Source organism: Aquarana catesbeiana, linkage group LG03 (assembly GCF_042186555.1).
Source record: "Aquarana catesbeiana isolate 2022-GZ linkage group LG03, ASM4218655v1, whole genome shotgun sequence".
In the NCBI taxonomy this organism is placed as follows: Eukaryota; Metazoa; Chordata; class Amphibia; order Anura; family Ranidae; genus Aquarana; species Aquarana catesbeiana.
Window position 1 is genome coordinate 636,542,790 of NC_133326.1, and position 16,177 is coordinate 636,558,966.

The window sequence follows — 16,177 nt, forward strand, 5'->3', positions numbered from 1 at the left end:
CATATATATTATTAAGTGTTCTTGCATAGCAAGACCACTTACTGTTATCTCACATATATATTATTCTTATTATTATAGCCAAATTTACCACCCTAACTCCTCCCACAGTTTTTACACTACATAGACAAGTAATATACCGAAACGTGCGGATTGTTCCCGAATGGTGTGCTATTACTTTGTGGAACGTTTCACCGAATGGTTCACGAAATATCGTCGTTTTTGCGGCGAAATTGGTCCCATAGGAATGAATGGGGAAACTAGAGTGGGAGATGACAAAAGCTGGAAAATCAGAACATGATTTCTAAACTGCCGCCACTCCCTCATTTTCAAGCCCACCTACACAAATCTTATATCAAAACGTTCAGCTATCCCTGCTGCCACTAAACATGTCCACGGCTAAGCCATAGTCCTGATAGTTTTCACAATATGACCATTTGTTTGCAACTCACGCCGTCCATTGACATTCATTGAAACTACACTCTAGCCCCCTCCAAATTTGAAGGGCAATTTCTAAACTGCGACCGTGCCTTCATTTTTAATATTTCAGAGACATACTATGTATCAAAATCTAGGTCTGGGTCTTGTGATTCTCACAATATAAAGATCTTCGCTGTAGGATGTATAGTTTTTAAAATACGGCCATTTGTTTAGAGGTCATTTCAGGAAATTTTAGCCATTAATCAGAGTGTACTGTTAGTGTTTGTTTTGTTGCCATGGTTACCAAAGCTTCTGTTATACACAGGGGGGAAGGTGGCTGGAGCATCTCAGCTGATTACAGAGCCCGGGGGAGGGGACAGACACACCATGTACTGATTTATAATAGAGGAATATGATGGGGCAGTTTTGATGGGGTAATTCTGATGGGGCAGTTTTGATGAAGCAGTATTTGGGAAGCATAAACAGGGCATGAGCGTTGCTAGGAAACAGTGGTTGTAAACACAAGATGCTGAGACACCCCAAATGCATGTGACTTCATCTGCTAGACTTGATAATGCTTGTAGACTCCTCCCACAGTTTTCACACTACAGAGACAAATAATATACCGAAACGAGCGGATTGTTCCCGATTGGTGTGTTATTACTTTGTGGAATGTTTTGCCGAATGGTCCACGAAATGACGTTTTTGCGGCGAAATTGGTCCCATAGGAATGAATGGCGAAATGTTCAAAACTAGAGTGGGAAGTGACAAAAGCTGACAACCCCATGATCAGCCAAAACATTATGACCGCCCCATGTAAAAAAAAAAAATATTTTTGAAAAAAAAAAAAAATTTTTTGAAAAAAGTAAAAAAATAATTTTTGAAAAAAAAAAATTATTTTTGAAAAAAAATAAATATTTTTGAAAAAAAAATTACTTTTAAAAAAAAAATTATTTTTGAAAAAAAAATATATTTAAAAAAAAAAAATATTTTTGAAAAAAAAATTACTTTAAAAAAAAAATAATTTCGAAAAAAAAAATTATTTTTGAAATAAAAAAATTCATTTTTGAAAAAAAAAATTACCTTTGAAAAAAAAAATTACTTTTGAAAAAAAAATCATTTTTGAAGAAAAAAAAATTCATTTTTGAAGAAAAAAAAATCATTTTTGAATAAAAAAAATTCATTTTTGAAAAAAAAAATTACTTTTGAAAAAAAATGTTCAGCTCTTTCAGCGAATGATGGAACTTTTTTACTACTATTTATACTTTTTAAAATATTAAGCTTTTTAACACTTTTCACAGTTACTCAAGCCACTCCACCCCACCCAGTTACTCCGCCCACTCCAGTTGTAGAGGCAAGAACACTTTCACAATTTCCCCAGAAATTGTAGCTTTTCTAGTTCTTATTATTATAGCCAAATTTACCACCCTAACTCCTCCCACAGTTTTTACACTACATAGACAAGTAATATACCGAAACGTGCGGATTGTTCCCGAATGGTGTGCTATTACTTTGTGGAACGTTTTGCCGAATGGTTCACGAAATATCGTCGTTTTTGCGGCGAAATTGGTCCCATAGGAATGAATGGGGAAACTAGAGTGGGAGATGACAAAAGCTGGAAAATCAGAACATGATTTCTAAACTGCCACCACTCCCTCATTTTCAAGCCCACCTACACAAATCTTATATCAAAACGTTCAGCTATCCCTGCTGCCACTAAACATGTCCACGGCTAAGCCATAGTCCTGATAGTTTTCACAATATGACCATTTGTTTGTAACTCACGCCGTCCATTGACATTCATTGAAACTACACTCTAGCCCCCTCCAAATTTGAAGGGCAATTTCTAAACTGCGACTGTGCCTTCATTTTTAATATTTCAGAGACATACTATACATCAAAATCTAGGTCTGGGTCTTGTGATTCTCACAATATAAAGTTCTTCGCTGTAGGATGTATAGTTTTTAAAATACGGCCATTTGTTTAGAGGTCATTTCAGGAAATTTTAGCCATTAATCAGAGTGTACTGTTAGTGTTTGTTTTGTTGCCATGGTTACCAAAGCTTCTGTTATACACAGGGGGGAAGGTGGCTGGAGCATCTCAGCTGATTACAGAGCCCGGGGGAGGGGACAGACACACCATGTACTGATTTATAATAGAGGAATATGATGGGGCAGTTTTGATGGGGTAATTCTGATGGGGCAGTTTTGATAGGGTAATTCTGATGGGGCAGTTTTGATGAAGCAGTATTTGGGAAGCATAAACAGGGCATGAGCGTTGCTAGGAAACAGTGGTTGTAAACACAAGATGCTGAGACACTCCAAATGCATGTGACTTCATCTGCTAGACTTGATAATGCTTGTAGACTCCTCCCACAGTTTTCACACTACAGAGACAAATAATATACCGAAACGAGCGGATTGTTCCCGATTGGTGTGTTATTACTTTGTGGAATGTTTTGCCGAATGGTCCACGAAATGACGTTTTTGCGGCGAAATTGGTCCCATAGGAATGAATGGCGAAATGTTCAAAACTAGAGTGGGAAGTGACAAAAGCCGACAACCCCATGATCAGCCAAAACATTATGACCACCCCATGATCAGCCAAAACATTATGACCGCCCCATGTAAAAAAAAAAATATTTTTGAAAAAAAAAAAAAATTTTTGAAAAAAGTAAAAAAATAATTTTTGAAAAAAGTAAAAAAATCATTTTTGAAAAAAAAAAAATATATTTTTGAAAAAAAAAATATTTTTGAAAAAAAAAAAATTATTTTTGAAAAAAAAAATATTTTTGAAAAAAAAATTACTTTTAAAAAAAAAATTATTTTTGAAAAAAAAATATTTTTGAAAAAAAAAAATTATTTTTGAAAAAAAAATTACTTTAAAAAAAATAATAATTTCGAAAAAAAAATTATTTTTGAAATAAAAAAATTCATTTTTGAAAAAAAAAATTACCTTTGAAAAAAAAAATCATTTTTGAAGAAAAAAAAATCATTTTTGATTAAAAAAAAATCATTTTTGATTAAAAAAAATTCATTTTTGAAAAAAAAAATTACTTTTGAAAAAAATGTTCAGCTCTTTCAGCGAATGATGGAACTTTTTTACTACTATTTATACTTTTTTAAAATATTAAGCTTTTTAACACTTTTCACAGTTACTCAAGCCACTCCACCCCACCCAGTTACTCCGCCCACTCCAGTTGTAGAGGCAAGAACACTTTCACAATTTCCCCAGAAATTGTACCTTTTCTAGTTATAATTATAAAATCCTAATAAAAAAAATACAAAATTTCCTTTGAATGACTGAGAACTCAGTCTTACTTGATTTTGTTTGGGAGCAGGGCAAGAAGGTCTCGTCCCACTGCCGGAACACAGGGTTGTATACTGTATGTAGCTGTTGCACCCTACAGTTTATCTAGAGCTGACAGCATCTTTTAAAATAGTTTGCTTAGACCAAGCTGGCCTGAGCAAACTGTTTAAAGTAAAATTAAATGGCCTTTAATCTAATTAGTAAATTGGTGAAAAGTTGTAATTTTATGGCTATTTTGAATATTGTGATTGTTTTTTTTAGTAACATGGTAAACTAATAAAGTAGTCATTTGTTTGTCACCTTTGGAGTTAATTAAAGAGCACATATGCCCCTCCTACCATTACCTGGCACTGCTGTAATAGCGAAGAGCTTATTACTATTGTTTTAGGTGCCCACTCTTTAACCACTTGACAACTGGGCACTTAAACCCCCTTCCTAACCAGACCAATTTTCAGCTTTCGGTGCTCTCACATTTTGAATGACAACTACTCAGTCATGCAACACTGTACCTATATGAAATTTTTGTCCTTTTTTTCACACAAATAGAGCTTTCTTTTGGTGGTATTTAATCACCGTTGGGCTTTTTATTTTTTGCGCTATAAAAGAAAAAAGAATTTTCTTTGTTACTGTTATAAAATATAGCAAATTAGTAATTTTTCTTCGTAAATTTTGGTCACAATTTATACTGCTACACATCTTTGGTAAAAATAAGTACAAATTTGGTGTATATTATTTGTCCAAAAGCTATGGTGCCAATATTTGAAAATTGATCACACCTGAATTACTATCTATATTCTTGAGACCCTAAAATGCCAAACCCCCCCAAATGACCCCTTTTTGGAAAGAAGACATTCCAAGGTATTTAGAAAGATGCATGGTGAGTTTTTTGAAGTTGTCATTTTTCCCACAATTCTTTGCAAAATCAAGATCTTTTTTTTCTTTTTTTTTCACAAAATTGTCATATTAGCAGGTTATTTCTCACACACCGCATACCTCCTCTCCCAGTCGAAGCCTCTTACGGGGAAACGCCGCGTCAGACGGAGCCACGGGACCTGATGTCACCACACATCAGCTGGCTAGCCTCACCGCGGCTGAGATGTTTGTTCCGTTTGAACTTTCTGCTTTACTCTTGATGTCAGCCATCCATCATTTTTAATAAAGAGTTTTAACGTACTACACCATGGAGGATCCTCTGTCTGTTTGATCTCTCCCTACATATAATGAACGATTTCACAGAGGTACAGTTCATCATACGGTAATCCCAGTGCTGGGGAAGGACCTAAGGTGGATTCAAGTCCGCAAGTGAAATCAGTTGTTCCCGCCTGTTGGATCCGGCATCTGTGAGCTCGTAAGACCCCCGTAATAGGGGTCCATCAAATCTGGTAACCGCCCCCCCCCCCCTTCTTTTTCCATTGTTTGGCTTGTGCAAACACCAAAGGAATTGAAATTTCATTAGATGAAGGAAGGACTACTTACACAGACACACAGTCTTTTGGCTATGGCCCGGTTGGCATGTGGTTAAGGAACATAGGAGGGAGACCAGCAAAGGCTTGTGAATACCAGCCCATTTGCCTGACATCCAAGCTCATTGGAGGCTGAATTTCTTTCATTTCATTGAGATAAAAACTACTAAAAGATTAATAAAACCTAGACTTCTATGCTGATTAACCACTTCCCACATGCCATATAGCAGAATGACGGCTGGAAAGTGGTTCTATTATCCTGACTGGGCATCATATGACGTCCAACAGGATAGGCCACTGGAAAATGCCCACTGGGGCGCGCGGCACGGCGATCGGTGGTGTGGTGTGCCAGTCTGACACACCGCATCTCTGATCTAGGTAAAGAGCCTATGATGTAGGCTCTTTGCCATGTGATCACCTGTGTGCAATCACATCTGATCACATGGTAACCAGGAAGAGCCGTTTATCTGCTTTTCCTCTACTCACACTGACAGGCGCAAGTAGAGGAGAGCCAATCGGCTGCTCTCCTGATGGGGGGGGGGTCTGCGCTGATAATTAGCGCATTGATTATCAGTGCAGACCCATCGAGGATGCCCACTGGAAACCACCAGGGATGTCCACTGGAGACAATCAAGTACGCACACTAGAGCCCACCGGGGATGCCAATCAGTGCCAATCAGTGCCCATCAGTTATGCCTGTGAGTGCCTCCTGATCAGTGCCGCCTATGTGTGCCCATCAGTGCCACCTACGAGTGCCCATCAGTGCCACCTATCACTGCCCATCAGTGTTGCTTATCAGTGACTCATCATCAGTGCCCATCAGTGCCACCTCATCAGTGCCAATCAGTACTGCCTCATCAGTGCCCATCAGTGCAGCTTCATTAGTGCTCATCAGTGAAGGAGAAAACATACTTATTTACAAAGTTTTGTAACAGAAACGAAGAAAAACTTTTTCTTTCAAATTTTTCTATCTTTTTTTATTTGTAGCGCAAAAAATAAAAACCCCATTGGTGATCAAATGCCACCAAAGAAAGCTCTATTTGTGGGAAAAAAATGATAAAAATTTGGTTTAGGTACAGTGTTGCATGACCGCGCAATTGTCTCGTTCAAAGTGTGACAGATGCAAATAGGACTGGGCAGAAAGGGGGTAAAAGTGCCCCGTATTGAAGTGGTCAAATAGCTTTAAAACATTTTGCCTCACTGACTTGGAACAACTAATTTGTGACAGATTAGGAGATTCTGTGATTCTCTTCAATTAACTCAAACTAGGTAAAATGTAAAACTTAAAGTTATACTAAAGTCTCATTTTTTTTTGTTAAAAATAACAAACATGTCAAACTTGCCTGCTCTGTGCAGTGGTTTTGCACAGAGCATTCCAGATCCTCCTTTTCTCAGGTCTCTCTTTGGTACTCCTGGTCCCTCCTGCCTGTTGAGTGTCCCCACAGCAAGCGGCTTGATATGGGGGCACCGAAACCTAGAAGCAGCTCCCTGTGTCCATTCAAACACGAAGCTGCGGCCTGGCCCCACCCCTTTCTCTCCTCACTGGCTCACTGAATTGATTGACAGAAGCAGGAGCCAATGGCGCAGCGCTGTTGTCTCAGCCAATGAGGAGGGGAGTCCCGTACAGCCGAGTCTCTCTTGCAACATCCCTGGATCTAGATGTAAGTAAGTATTAAGGGGCTGAGGGAGGCTGCTACACATAGAAGTTTTTTTTTTTATCTTAATTGATAGAATGCATTAAATGAGAAGCACAGCCAAAGCTCATTTGGCTGTACTTCTCCTGTGGATCGCAGAAGTGAAGTTGGTTTTGTACTCCTGTGACCCATTTTCAGCTGACTGAAGTCCGCTCTCTGCTGATGTCACAAAAGTCGGTCCAGGCTCCGCATCATCACGACCATGTGAGTCAGGATCCACCAGATCCCTGGACCAACACCCAGCTCAGGCTCTCAGCGAGCCCCTTGATCGCCCCCTAGTGTTAACCCCTTCCCTGCCAGTGACATTTATACAGTAATCAGTGGCTATTTTTAGCTCTGATCACTGTATAAATGTCAATGGTTCCATAAAAAGTGTCAAAAGTGTCCGATCTGTCCGCCGCAATGTTGCCAAAAATCGCAGATCACCACCATTACTAGTAAAAAAAAAAAAATAATATTAAAAATGCCATAAATCTATTCCATAGTTTGTAGACACTATAACTTTTGCGCAAACCAATCAATATATGCTTATTAGAAAAAAGTGAAAATTACTTCTGCGCTACTGCATAAGTTAATGCACGCGTGAATAGTAGCTGCTTAACACATATTGTGTTCCCACAAAGATAAATAGCAAAATTAAAATAGTGAAGCGCAACCACACCCTGCTGAGCAGCAGGGTGTATTAATGAGTCAGTTAAGTGAAAATAATCAAAATTGAAAACAATCTATATAGTCTAGCAATATGCAAAGAAAATTTCCATATATATATATATATATATATATATATATATATATATATATATATATACACATATATATATATAAAGTGACTGTTGCTAGTAGATTCAAGACCTTAAATCCAAAAGAAAAACTCTTCTCAGTGCACGTATCTATATCTTCATAAGTGACAAATCCAAAATAAGTCATCAAGCACACCACCGTGTCCTCCACCGGTCTCCATATGTGCTCACCTCACATGAAGACCCACCATAGGGTCTAAAGGCAGATTACCCTCAGGGGTATAAATCCAGCAATCTGTTCCTCTATCCTCATAAGGACTCCAAGTCACTCAGATGCTGTTCCTCGTAGTTATATGTCATAAGAGCAGGAAAAAACTCAAAATAGTGTTTTACCATTTATAAAACAACTTTTAATAAAACCACAGTAAAGAACCCACATTTACAGATGCACTGTCCGGGTGCATGCAGGTAAGGCGCTTGTATAATAAAGATGGACAATCCCTGGATCATCAAACATCTGCAGATCCTCGGCCCTGTGTCCCCAGCGGCTCATGAACTGCTTCCGAGGTGGATGTAATGATGTCACAGGCTCCGCCTCGACACATTTCCTCACTGTACTTGGGACTATATCAAGAGGTCCTCGCAAAAAATGGCCTGGTCATTAAGGGGGAACTCCTTCCGGTTCTTAAGTGGTTATGCTGGCCATAGATGGATCAACTAATAATTGACTTTTGTTGAACAGGACTGTTGGAAAACTTTCATTTGTTGAGAGGCTGCAGATAATTGGCTGCAGCGCTGATCATTGTAATCTGACAGAGGAGCCCCTGTTGCAACAGAGGATTCCTCTATCCACCTAGCTTGTGTGGATCAAGGTATCTATTAATTTTTTTTTTGATCATCTATTTTGACCACTAATTACAGTGGCACCTAATACACAGGCTGCCATTCACACGCAGTGCATATTCTCAAAAGCAATTGAGCTTAGCAGGAATGCAGAGAATTACTGAACTGAATACAGAGATTGAGCGGTTCTCCTGAGACCTTGAAGTGATAGTCATAACTAATGATTACCCTACAAATTCATTTAACAACAGATGATGTGCTTATACTATTACCAAATACAATACTTGCCTTAGTCTTCTGTAAACCTTTAATGATGGCACTCTTGTTTGGATTTGGAATACTTTCATCCCACAGCCTTGTGTACCTGTAATACAAATTAATAAGGAAATAAAAAGCTTTTTTAATGCAGTTTTCCATCAGCAAATTGAAAACATTCTGTAGCTGACACCACCACATTAACCATTTTCTTCCCAACCGAAATAGCAAGTGCAGCACCCTGATGGTTAGGCAGGGTTGCCAGTAAATTTACCTGCCAGGTATAGTTGCCTTGGCCAGTTGCGAGGAGATCAATTGATTCCACCCTAATTCTGGAATTGCTGCTTTTCTCTTCTGTCACTAGATGGCTGGGTATCTGGTGACCTTAGATAAGACAAGGGCATTGCAAGGACAGATTAGGAATAGATGGGGTATCTCAGCCAATGGGCAGGGATCTTCTTGGGTCCCTTGGCCTGCTGGGAGAGCTTATTTATTTGGGTGCGGTCAGGTGATCAGGGTTCTGTGCCATCTGGACGGCTGTCTGGGAGACATGTGTTGTGCTGCCCTGGGCTGCTAGGGACCTCTGGCTGCTGGGCTGTCTGAGGGCCTATTCAGAAGCAAAAGAACAGCATAGAGTTGGGATTGCAGCTTACAGTCCAACCATAAGTGACGGTTCTGCCGGCTGGAGAACCTGTCGTGGTCAGAGGTAGAGGGGAAGCTGTCACCACTAAGGGACCAACCACCTCATTACCAGGGACCACACTGAGTAGCTGAAGCAAGTACCAGAGCAGTATTCTCACCAACCAGGGATGGTGAAGAATTGGGAAACTTCAGCAGGTGTCAAGCCAGGTACTCAGCCAGCGGAAGTGACGCTTGCAGAGCAGCCTTGTGTGCCAAGCCAGGGACCAAGCAGGCCAGTGGTGTGATGGTTGAGGAGTATCTGTGAGTGCCAAGCTAGGGACCCAGCAGGGAAGCGGGGGTGATGCTTGAGGAAGATGCTCAGTGAGAAGGTTGGAAGAGCTCAGGAGATTCATTGGCAGTGGATCAGCAAGTCTAGTGAGAAGAGACTGGGAACTCGGTGGAGTGAAGATCTACAAGAAGTGATTGTAGAGGAAGTACAGAAGTTCTTTACAACCTGTTAGAAATTGTTATAAGACTGTTGCCATAGGAGACAGCAATCCTACATATGCAGACGTGGTGTCCTGCTGGGTGCCTTTCCCTGCATGGCTGTTTACCTATGGAAGTCTCGGAGTCTGCCAATTAACATTGCAACTACTTAAAGTGGAGTTCCACCCCAAAAAAAAAAAAAATATTATTGTGCTTAAAAAAAAAAAATTTGGAAAAAATTTTTTACTCACCTCTAAATGCCTGTTGCTAGGGGGTCCCTCGTAGTCTGTCTCCTTCTGCGCCTGGGCTCCTGAAGGAAGGGAGATCAGCCTTGCCCCTCCCTCTTGTCAATCATCTGGGATACATTACAGGTCCCAGATGATTGCGCAGTCAATTACGGCGCACGGCACCGCTCGCACATGCGCAGTGGTTGCCCGGCTGTGAAGCCACAGCCAGGCGCCCACAGTTACAATGCCGGCGCAACCGAGGGGGAGACGAGCGGGGCTTCGATCCCCCGCATCGCTGGACCCTGGGACAGGTAAGTGTGCGATTATTAAAAGTCAGCAGCTGCAGTATTTGTAGCTGCTGACTTTTAATTTTTTTTTTATAATGGGAACTCCTCTTTAAGGGTGTCCTGGCCCTAAATCCTCTTTCCCACAGTTCTGTTCAAGAGAAAATAAATCTCTTTGTATTCAAGAAGTGTCTGGAGCCCATGAATCTACCTTGCATTACACCCACCATGCCTTGTAACCCACTCTTCACAGAAGGATGTCATCTGTCCCTAACTCTGGAGGTTCTCATTAGACCAAAGGGGACCCGGGATCTTGCTACACAAGGATAACTTGCCACAAATTTGTGGCAGTGTTGAATTGTAATTTGGGAAAGAATCCAGGCCTTTTTAAAGCAATCTACGGAGCTAGCTAGAACCACCTCTGGATGGAGTCTATTCCATATTTTCACAGCCCTTACTGTGAAGAAATCTTTCCATATTTGGAGATGAAATCTCTTTTCCTCTAGACGTAAAGAGTGCCCCCTTGTCCTCTGTGATGACCTCAAGGTAAATAACTAAACACCAAGTTCACTATATGGACCCCTTATGTATTTGAACATGTTAATCACATCCCCCTTAATCTCTTTCTCGCAAGGCAGAATAAATCCAGTTCCTCTAATCTTTCCTCAGAGTTGAGCTCCTCCATGCCTCTTATGCCGCGTACACACGAGCGGACTTTTCGACCGGACTGGTCCGACGGACCGAGTCCGGCAGGCTATTCGACCGTGTGTGGGCTTCATCGGACCTGCAGCGGACTTTTTCGGTCGAAAATCTGACGGACTTTAGATTTGGAACATGTTTCAAATCTTTATGTCAGAACACTGCCGGACCCAGTTCCTATCGAAAAGTCCGCTCGTCTGTATGCTAGTCCGACGGACAAAAACCGATACTAGGGCAGCTATTGGCTACTGGCTATCAACTTCCTTATTTTAGTCCGGTCATACGTCATCACATACGAATCCGTCAGACTTTGGTGTGATCGTGTGTAGGCAAGTCCGTTTGTTCGGAAAGTCCGTCGGAAGTCCGCCGAAAGTCCGTTGGATAGACCGTTGGACCAGTCCGGTCGAAAAGTCCGCTCATGTGTATGCGGCATTAGGCATGTCACAAGTTCTAGTTGACACTTTTCCAATATGAAGAAAATTAGCAAGAGTAAAGTTGCAGTGGTGAGTCTACAGCAAGTCACAGTGACCCCTGTGGTGGGATAACTACCGCACAACATAACTGAACCAGAACTTGCAGCAAACTAGCAGAATGTTTGCAAAAAAGTTGATCTGGAGTCATGCAATGCAAACTTGCTGCAATTGTGCAACAAACTTGTGAAGCCTGGAAAGTCTACCAATAGCTTAGCAAGTCATTTTCAAACTTGCAGCACAATCGCTTGCTATCTGGGAAAGTACACTGATACCTAGATTCCCAGACCAAATTTAGCAACATTAGTATGTGTATGTTAACTCAAAAATAACTCTATTACCTATCTATTGATATGCCCATATACAGTTGTGCTCATAAGTTTACATACCCTGGCAGAATTTATGATTTCTTGGCCATTTTTCAGAGAATATGAATGATAACTTAAAAACATTTCTTTCACTCATGGTTAGTGTTTGGCTGAAGCCATTTATTATGAATCAACTGTGTTTATGTTTTTAAAATCAAAATCACTACAAAATCTACCCAAATTACCCTGATCAAACGTTTACATAACCTGGTGATTTTGGCCTGATAACATGCACACAAGTTGACACAAAGGGGGTTGAATGGCTATTAAAAGGTAACCTGTGATCTGTTTGCTTGTAATTAGTGTGTGTGTATGAAAGGTCAATGAGTTTCTGGACTCCTGACAGACCCTTGCATCTTTCATTGAGTGCTGCACTGACGTTTCTGGAATCTGAGTCATGGGGAAAGCAAAAGAATTGTCAAAGGATCGGCAGGAAAAGGTAGTTGAACTGTATAAAACAGGAAAGGGATATAAAAAGATATCCAAGGATTGCAATTGAGAATGCCAATCAGCAGTGTTCAAATTCTAATCAAGAAGTGGAAAATGAGGGGTTCTGTTGATACCAAGTTTCAGGTAGACCAACTAAAATTTCAGCCACAACTGCCAGGAAAATTGTTCTGGATGCAAAGAAAAACCCACAAATAACTTCAGGTGAATTACAGGACTCTCTGGTGTGGCTGTTTCAAGGTGCACAATAAGGAGGCACCTGAAAAAAGATGGGCTGCATGGTCAAGTCGCCAGAAGAAAGCCACTACTACGCAAATGCCACAAAGTATCCTGCTTACAATATGCCAAACAGCACAGAGACAAGCCTCAAACCATCTGGCACAAAGTCATTTGGAGTGTTGAGACCAAAATTGAGCTTTTTGGCCACAACCATAAACACTACATTTGGGGAGGAGTCAACAAGGCCTATGATGAAAGTTACACCATTCCTACTGTGAAACACGGAGGTGGATCGCTGATGTTTTGGGGATGTGTGAGCTACAAAGGCACAGGAAATTTGGTCAAAATTGATGGCAAGATTAATGCAGTATAACATCAAAAAATGAGGAACATTTTCATTCATCAGCCAGGAAGCTGGGCATGGGACGTACTTGGACATTCCAACATGACAATGATCCAAAACACAAGGTCAATTAGACCTGTCATTGGCTAGAGCAGAATAAAGTGAAGGTTCTGGAGTGGCCATCTCAGTCTCATGACCTCAGTATCATTGAGCCACTCTGGGGAGATCTCAAATGTGCAGTTCATGCAAGACAGCCCAAAAATTTACAGTAACTGAAGGATTTTTGCCAAGAGGAATGGGCAGCTTTACCATCTGAGAAGATAAAGAGCCTCATCCATAAATACCACAAAAGACTTCGAGCTGTCATTGATGTTAAAGGGGGCAATACATGTTATTAAGAACTCGGGTATGTAAACTTTTGATCAGGGTCTTTTGGGTAGTTTCATTTGCCATTATGATTTAAAAAGACACAGTTGATTGATAATAAATGGCTTCACTTAAACACTAACCAGGAGTGAAAGAAATGTATTTATGTTATCATTCATATTCTCTGAAAAATGACCAAGAAATCATAAATTCTGCCAGGATATGTAAACTTATGAGCACAACTGTATACACTGTGATTTTAGTAATAAAACTTACCTTTATTAACAGTCTTTAATTCAGGTATCGCTGGCTGTTGCTGTCCCAGGCGGAGTGCAATTGGTATCACTGTCTGGCGCTATATAGGAAGGATTGACTTATGCGGCTCTGCTCTGCACCCGCTTTCTTCCTCTGGCGCCAGCTTTGTTCACGACACTGATGCTCTGGGATGGCGGGTTGGCAACCCATGATCTGGGCTTGCCAATCTTCATTCCTAGAGCAGAAGGCTGTGTCCCACGTCAGAGGGCTCCATGGGCCACATGTGGCCCCCAGGACACTGGTTGGACACCCCTGCTTTCGATCCTGTGTCTAATATTGCAAAACAAAACCTTACTGGTTGCCATGAGCATGTTTTCATTTTTGTGGAGAACCTGGAAAGCTGAACTCAAGGCAAACAACTGAATACACTTGTAACCTACATCAGTGGGAGCTTTATTATCTATCAATAGATTTTTATTTCTGTTTTGCCACACAGTATAACCCTGTCTGGCGGGGGAGCAGACCAGATTTTTACGTGGTTGCAGGTCAGTAACACTAATGCCCTGTACACACGGTTGGACATTGATCAGACATTCCGACAACAAAATCCATGGATTTTTTCTGACAGATGTTGGCTCAAACTTGTCTTGCATACACACGGTCAAACAAAGTTGTCGGAAAATCCGATCGTACTGAACACGGTGACGTAAAACACGTACATCAAGACTATAAATGGGGCAGTAGCCAATAGCTTTCGTCTCTTAATTTATTCTTAGCATGCGTGGCACTTTGTGCGTCGGATTTGTGTACACACGATCGGATTTTGTTGTCGGATAATTTTATAGCAAGCTCTCAAATTTTGTGTGTCGGAAATTCCTATGGAAAATGTGTGATGGAGCCCACACACGGTCGGAATTTCTGACAACAAGGTCCTATCACACATTTTCCATCGGAAAATCCTATCGTGTGTACAGGGCATTACAGGTCTTGTCCCTCCCCCAACCTGCGATTGGACAGTAGCAGGTGAAGCAGAAAACTGATAATTTATTATCTCTGTCAGTCTGTAATGCCGTGTACATCCGACTGGACTTTTCAACAGCAAAGGTCCGATCGGACCTTTTCTGTCGAAAAATCTGACGGACTTTAGAAATAGAACATGTTTCAAATCTTTCCGATGGACTTGAGTCCTATGGAAATATCCGTTCGTCTGTATGCTAGTCCGACGAACAAAAAATGATGCTAGGGCAGCTATTGGTTACTGGCTATGAACTTCGCTATTCTAGACCGGTCGTACGTCATCACGTTCGAATCAGTCGGACTTTGGTGTGATCGTGTGTAGGAAAGTTTGTCTCGTTGGAACTCCGTCGGAACTCCGTGGAAAAGTCCTTCAAGTTCAGTCCGTCGAAAAGTCTGCTGTGTGTACGCGGCATTACTCTGCTCTCTCTACCTATCAGCACACAACTAATTGTGCCTTCTTGTGCTGCATCTCTCCTCCCTTCAGTCAGAATTCAGTCATACGAGAACTGCAAGTGGCTGACACCAAGCCAAATCCAGGTAACTTTTCTGCTTGCATTTCAAAACTACATTTAAGACTATAATAATGAATAAAATGCCTTATTCATTTCTGTATTTTATACCTGCTATTCCGAATTTCAGCTTACACCTAAGTATTCTAAAAATGGTCCCCTCCTAACACCTATGCTAACTAACCTGGGTAGGGAAAATGTTTATACTTGCCTATTTTCAGGCCACTCCAGTTTGGTCACATGATCTATCTGGTGTCAGCCAGACAACGTGACATCACCCATGGTCTTTAATGGCCCATTCATTGTTGGTGCTTCCTCCTCTCCTCTGCAGCCATGCTGGCTGACACAGGGGAGCTGGATCATGTGACTGGACTGGAGCAGACTGAAAATAGCTAAGTACAGTATATACATCTTTCTTACACAGGTTAGTTAGCATAAGAGTTAGGAGGGTGAAGGGAACAGTTTTAAGGCTAGATAGGTATAAGCTGGGGTCCCATTTTAATTTTTCCAATTTTTATAAGTAAGTTTGTTGTCTGCCATTGACTGTTACCACATGTATATAAATACATATAGGTTATACTCACCTTACCAGAGCTTTGTATCCAAAAATAGCAAATATTACAAGAACAATGATACATATAGGAATCAAGATGTATAGAAGGATGAGACTGGGAACTAAAAAAAATAGAACAAATAAAATCACAAATCTATAAAATACTAAGTATCAATACCAAGGTATCGTTTTGTATAACTGCTCACCACCAAGGAAACCCACATGCATCTTGCAACTGAGGAAATTGTGCATGGAGGATTGGTCAACGTCTGAAAGTCAATGTCCAAGACTGGTGAGCAGATATGTCAAATGTTAATTCAAATGCATTACTTTTCCTGTGATTCTGTTATGAATAAAGATCTAACGTTTGACTGTTCAAATATGTGGAAAAATTCAACAATTTGAATACACATTTGAACAGAGGAAGTCACTTCATGGAAGCTCAGTGTGCTGCTGCTTCTCCTTCTCCCACCTCTTATGCAACTGAGAACAAAGGGACTGTGTGTGTTTTTTTTTTCGGCATGGGTTTCCTCTTAAAATCCATACCAGACCTGAAGGGCCTAGTATGGATTGGGGGGACCCCTCGCTGTTT

The 16,177-nt window shown here is 40.8% G+C and overlaps 1 protein-coding gene across 3 annotated transcripts in view; it reads right to left on the bottom strand.

Moving 5' to 3' along the window:
• LOC141133259 (cytokine receptor common subunit beta-like) overlaps positions 1-16,177 on the bottom strand; it is a 159,451-nt gene that overhangs the window by 27,539 nt on the left and 115,735 nt on the right. For all 3 annotated transcript variants that reach the window (XM_073622526.1, XM_073622524.1, XM_073622525.1), the window contains 2 exons: positions 15,617-15,707; positions 8,755-8,830 (listed from right to left, as the gene is read on the bottom strand). In XM_073622526.1, the coding sequence (XP_073478627.1) occupies positions 8,755-8,830; positions 15,617-15,707 (167 nt within the window). The remainder of the gene's footprint in view (positions 1-8,754; positions 8,831-15,616; positions 15,708-16,177) is intronic.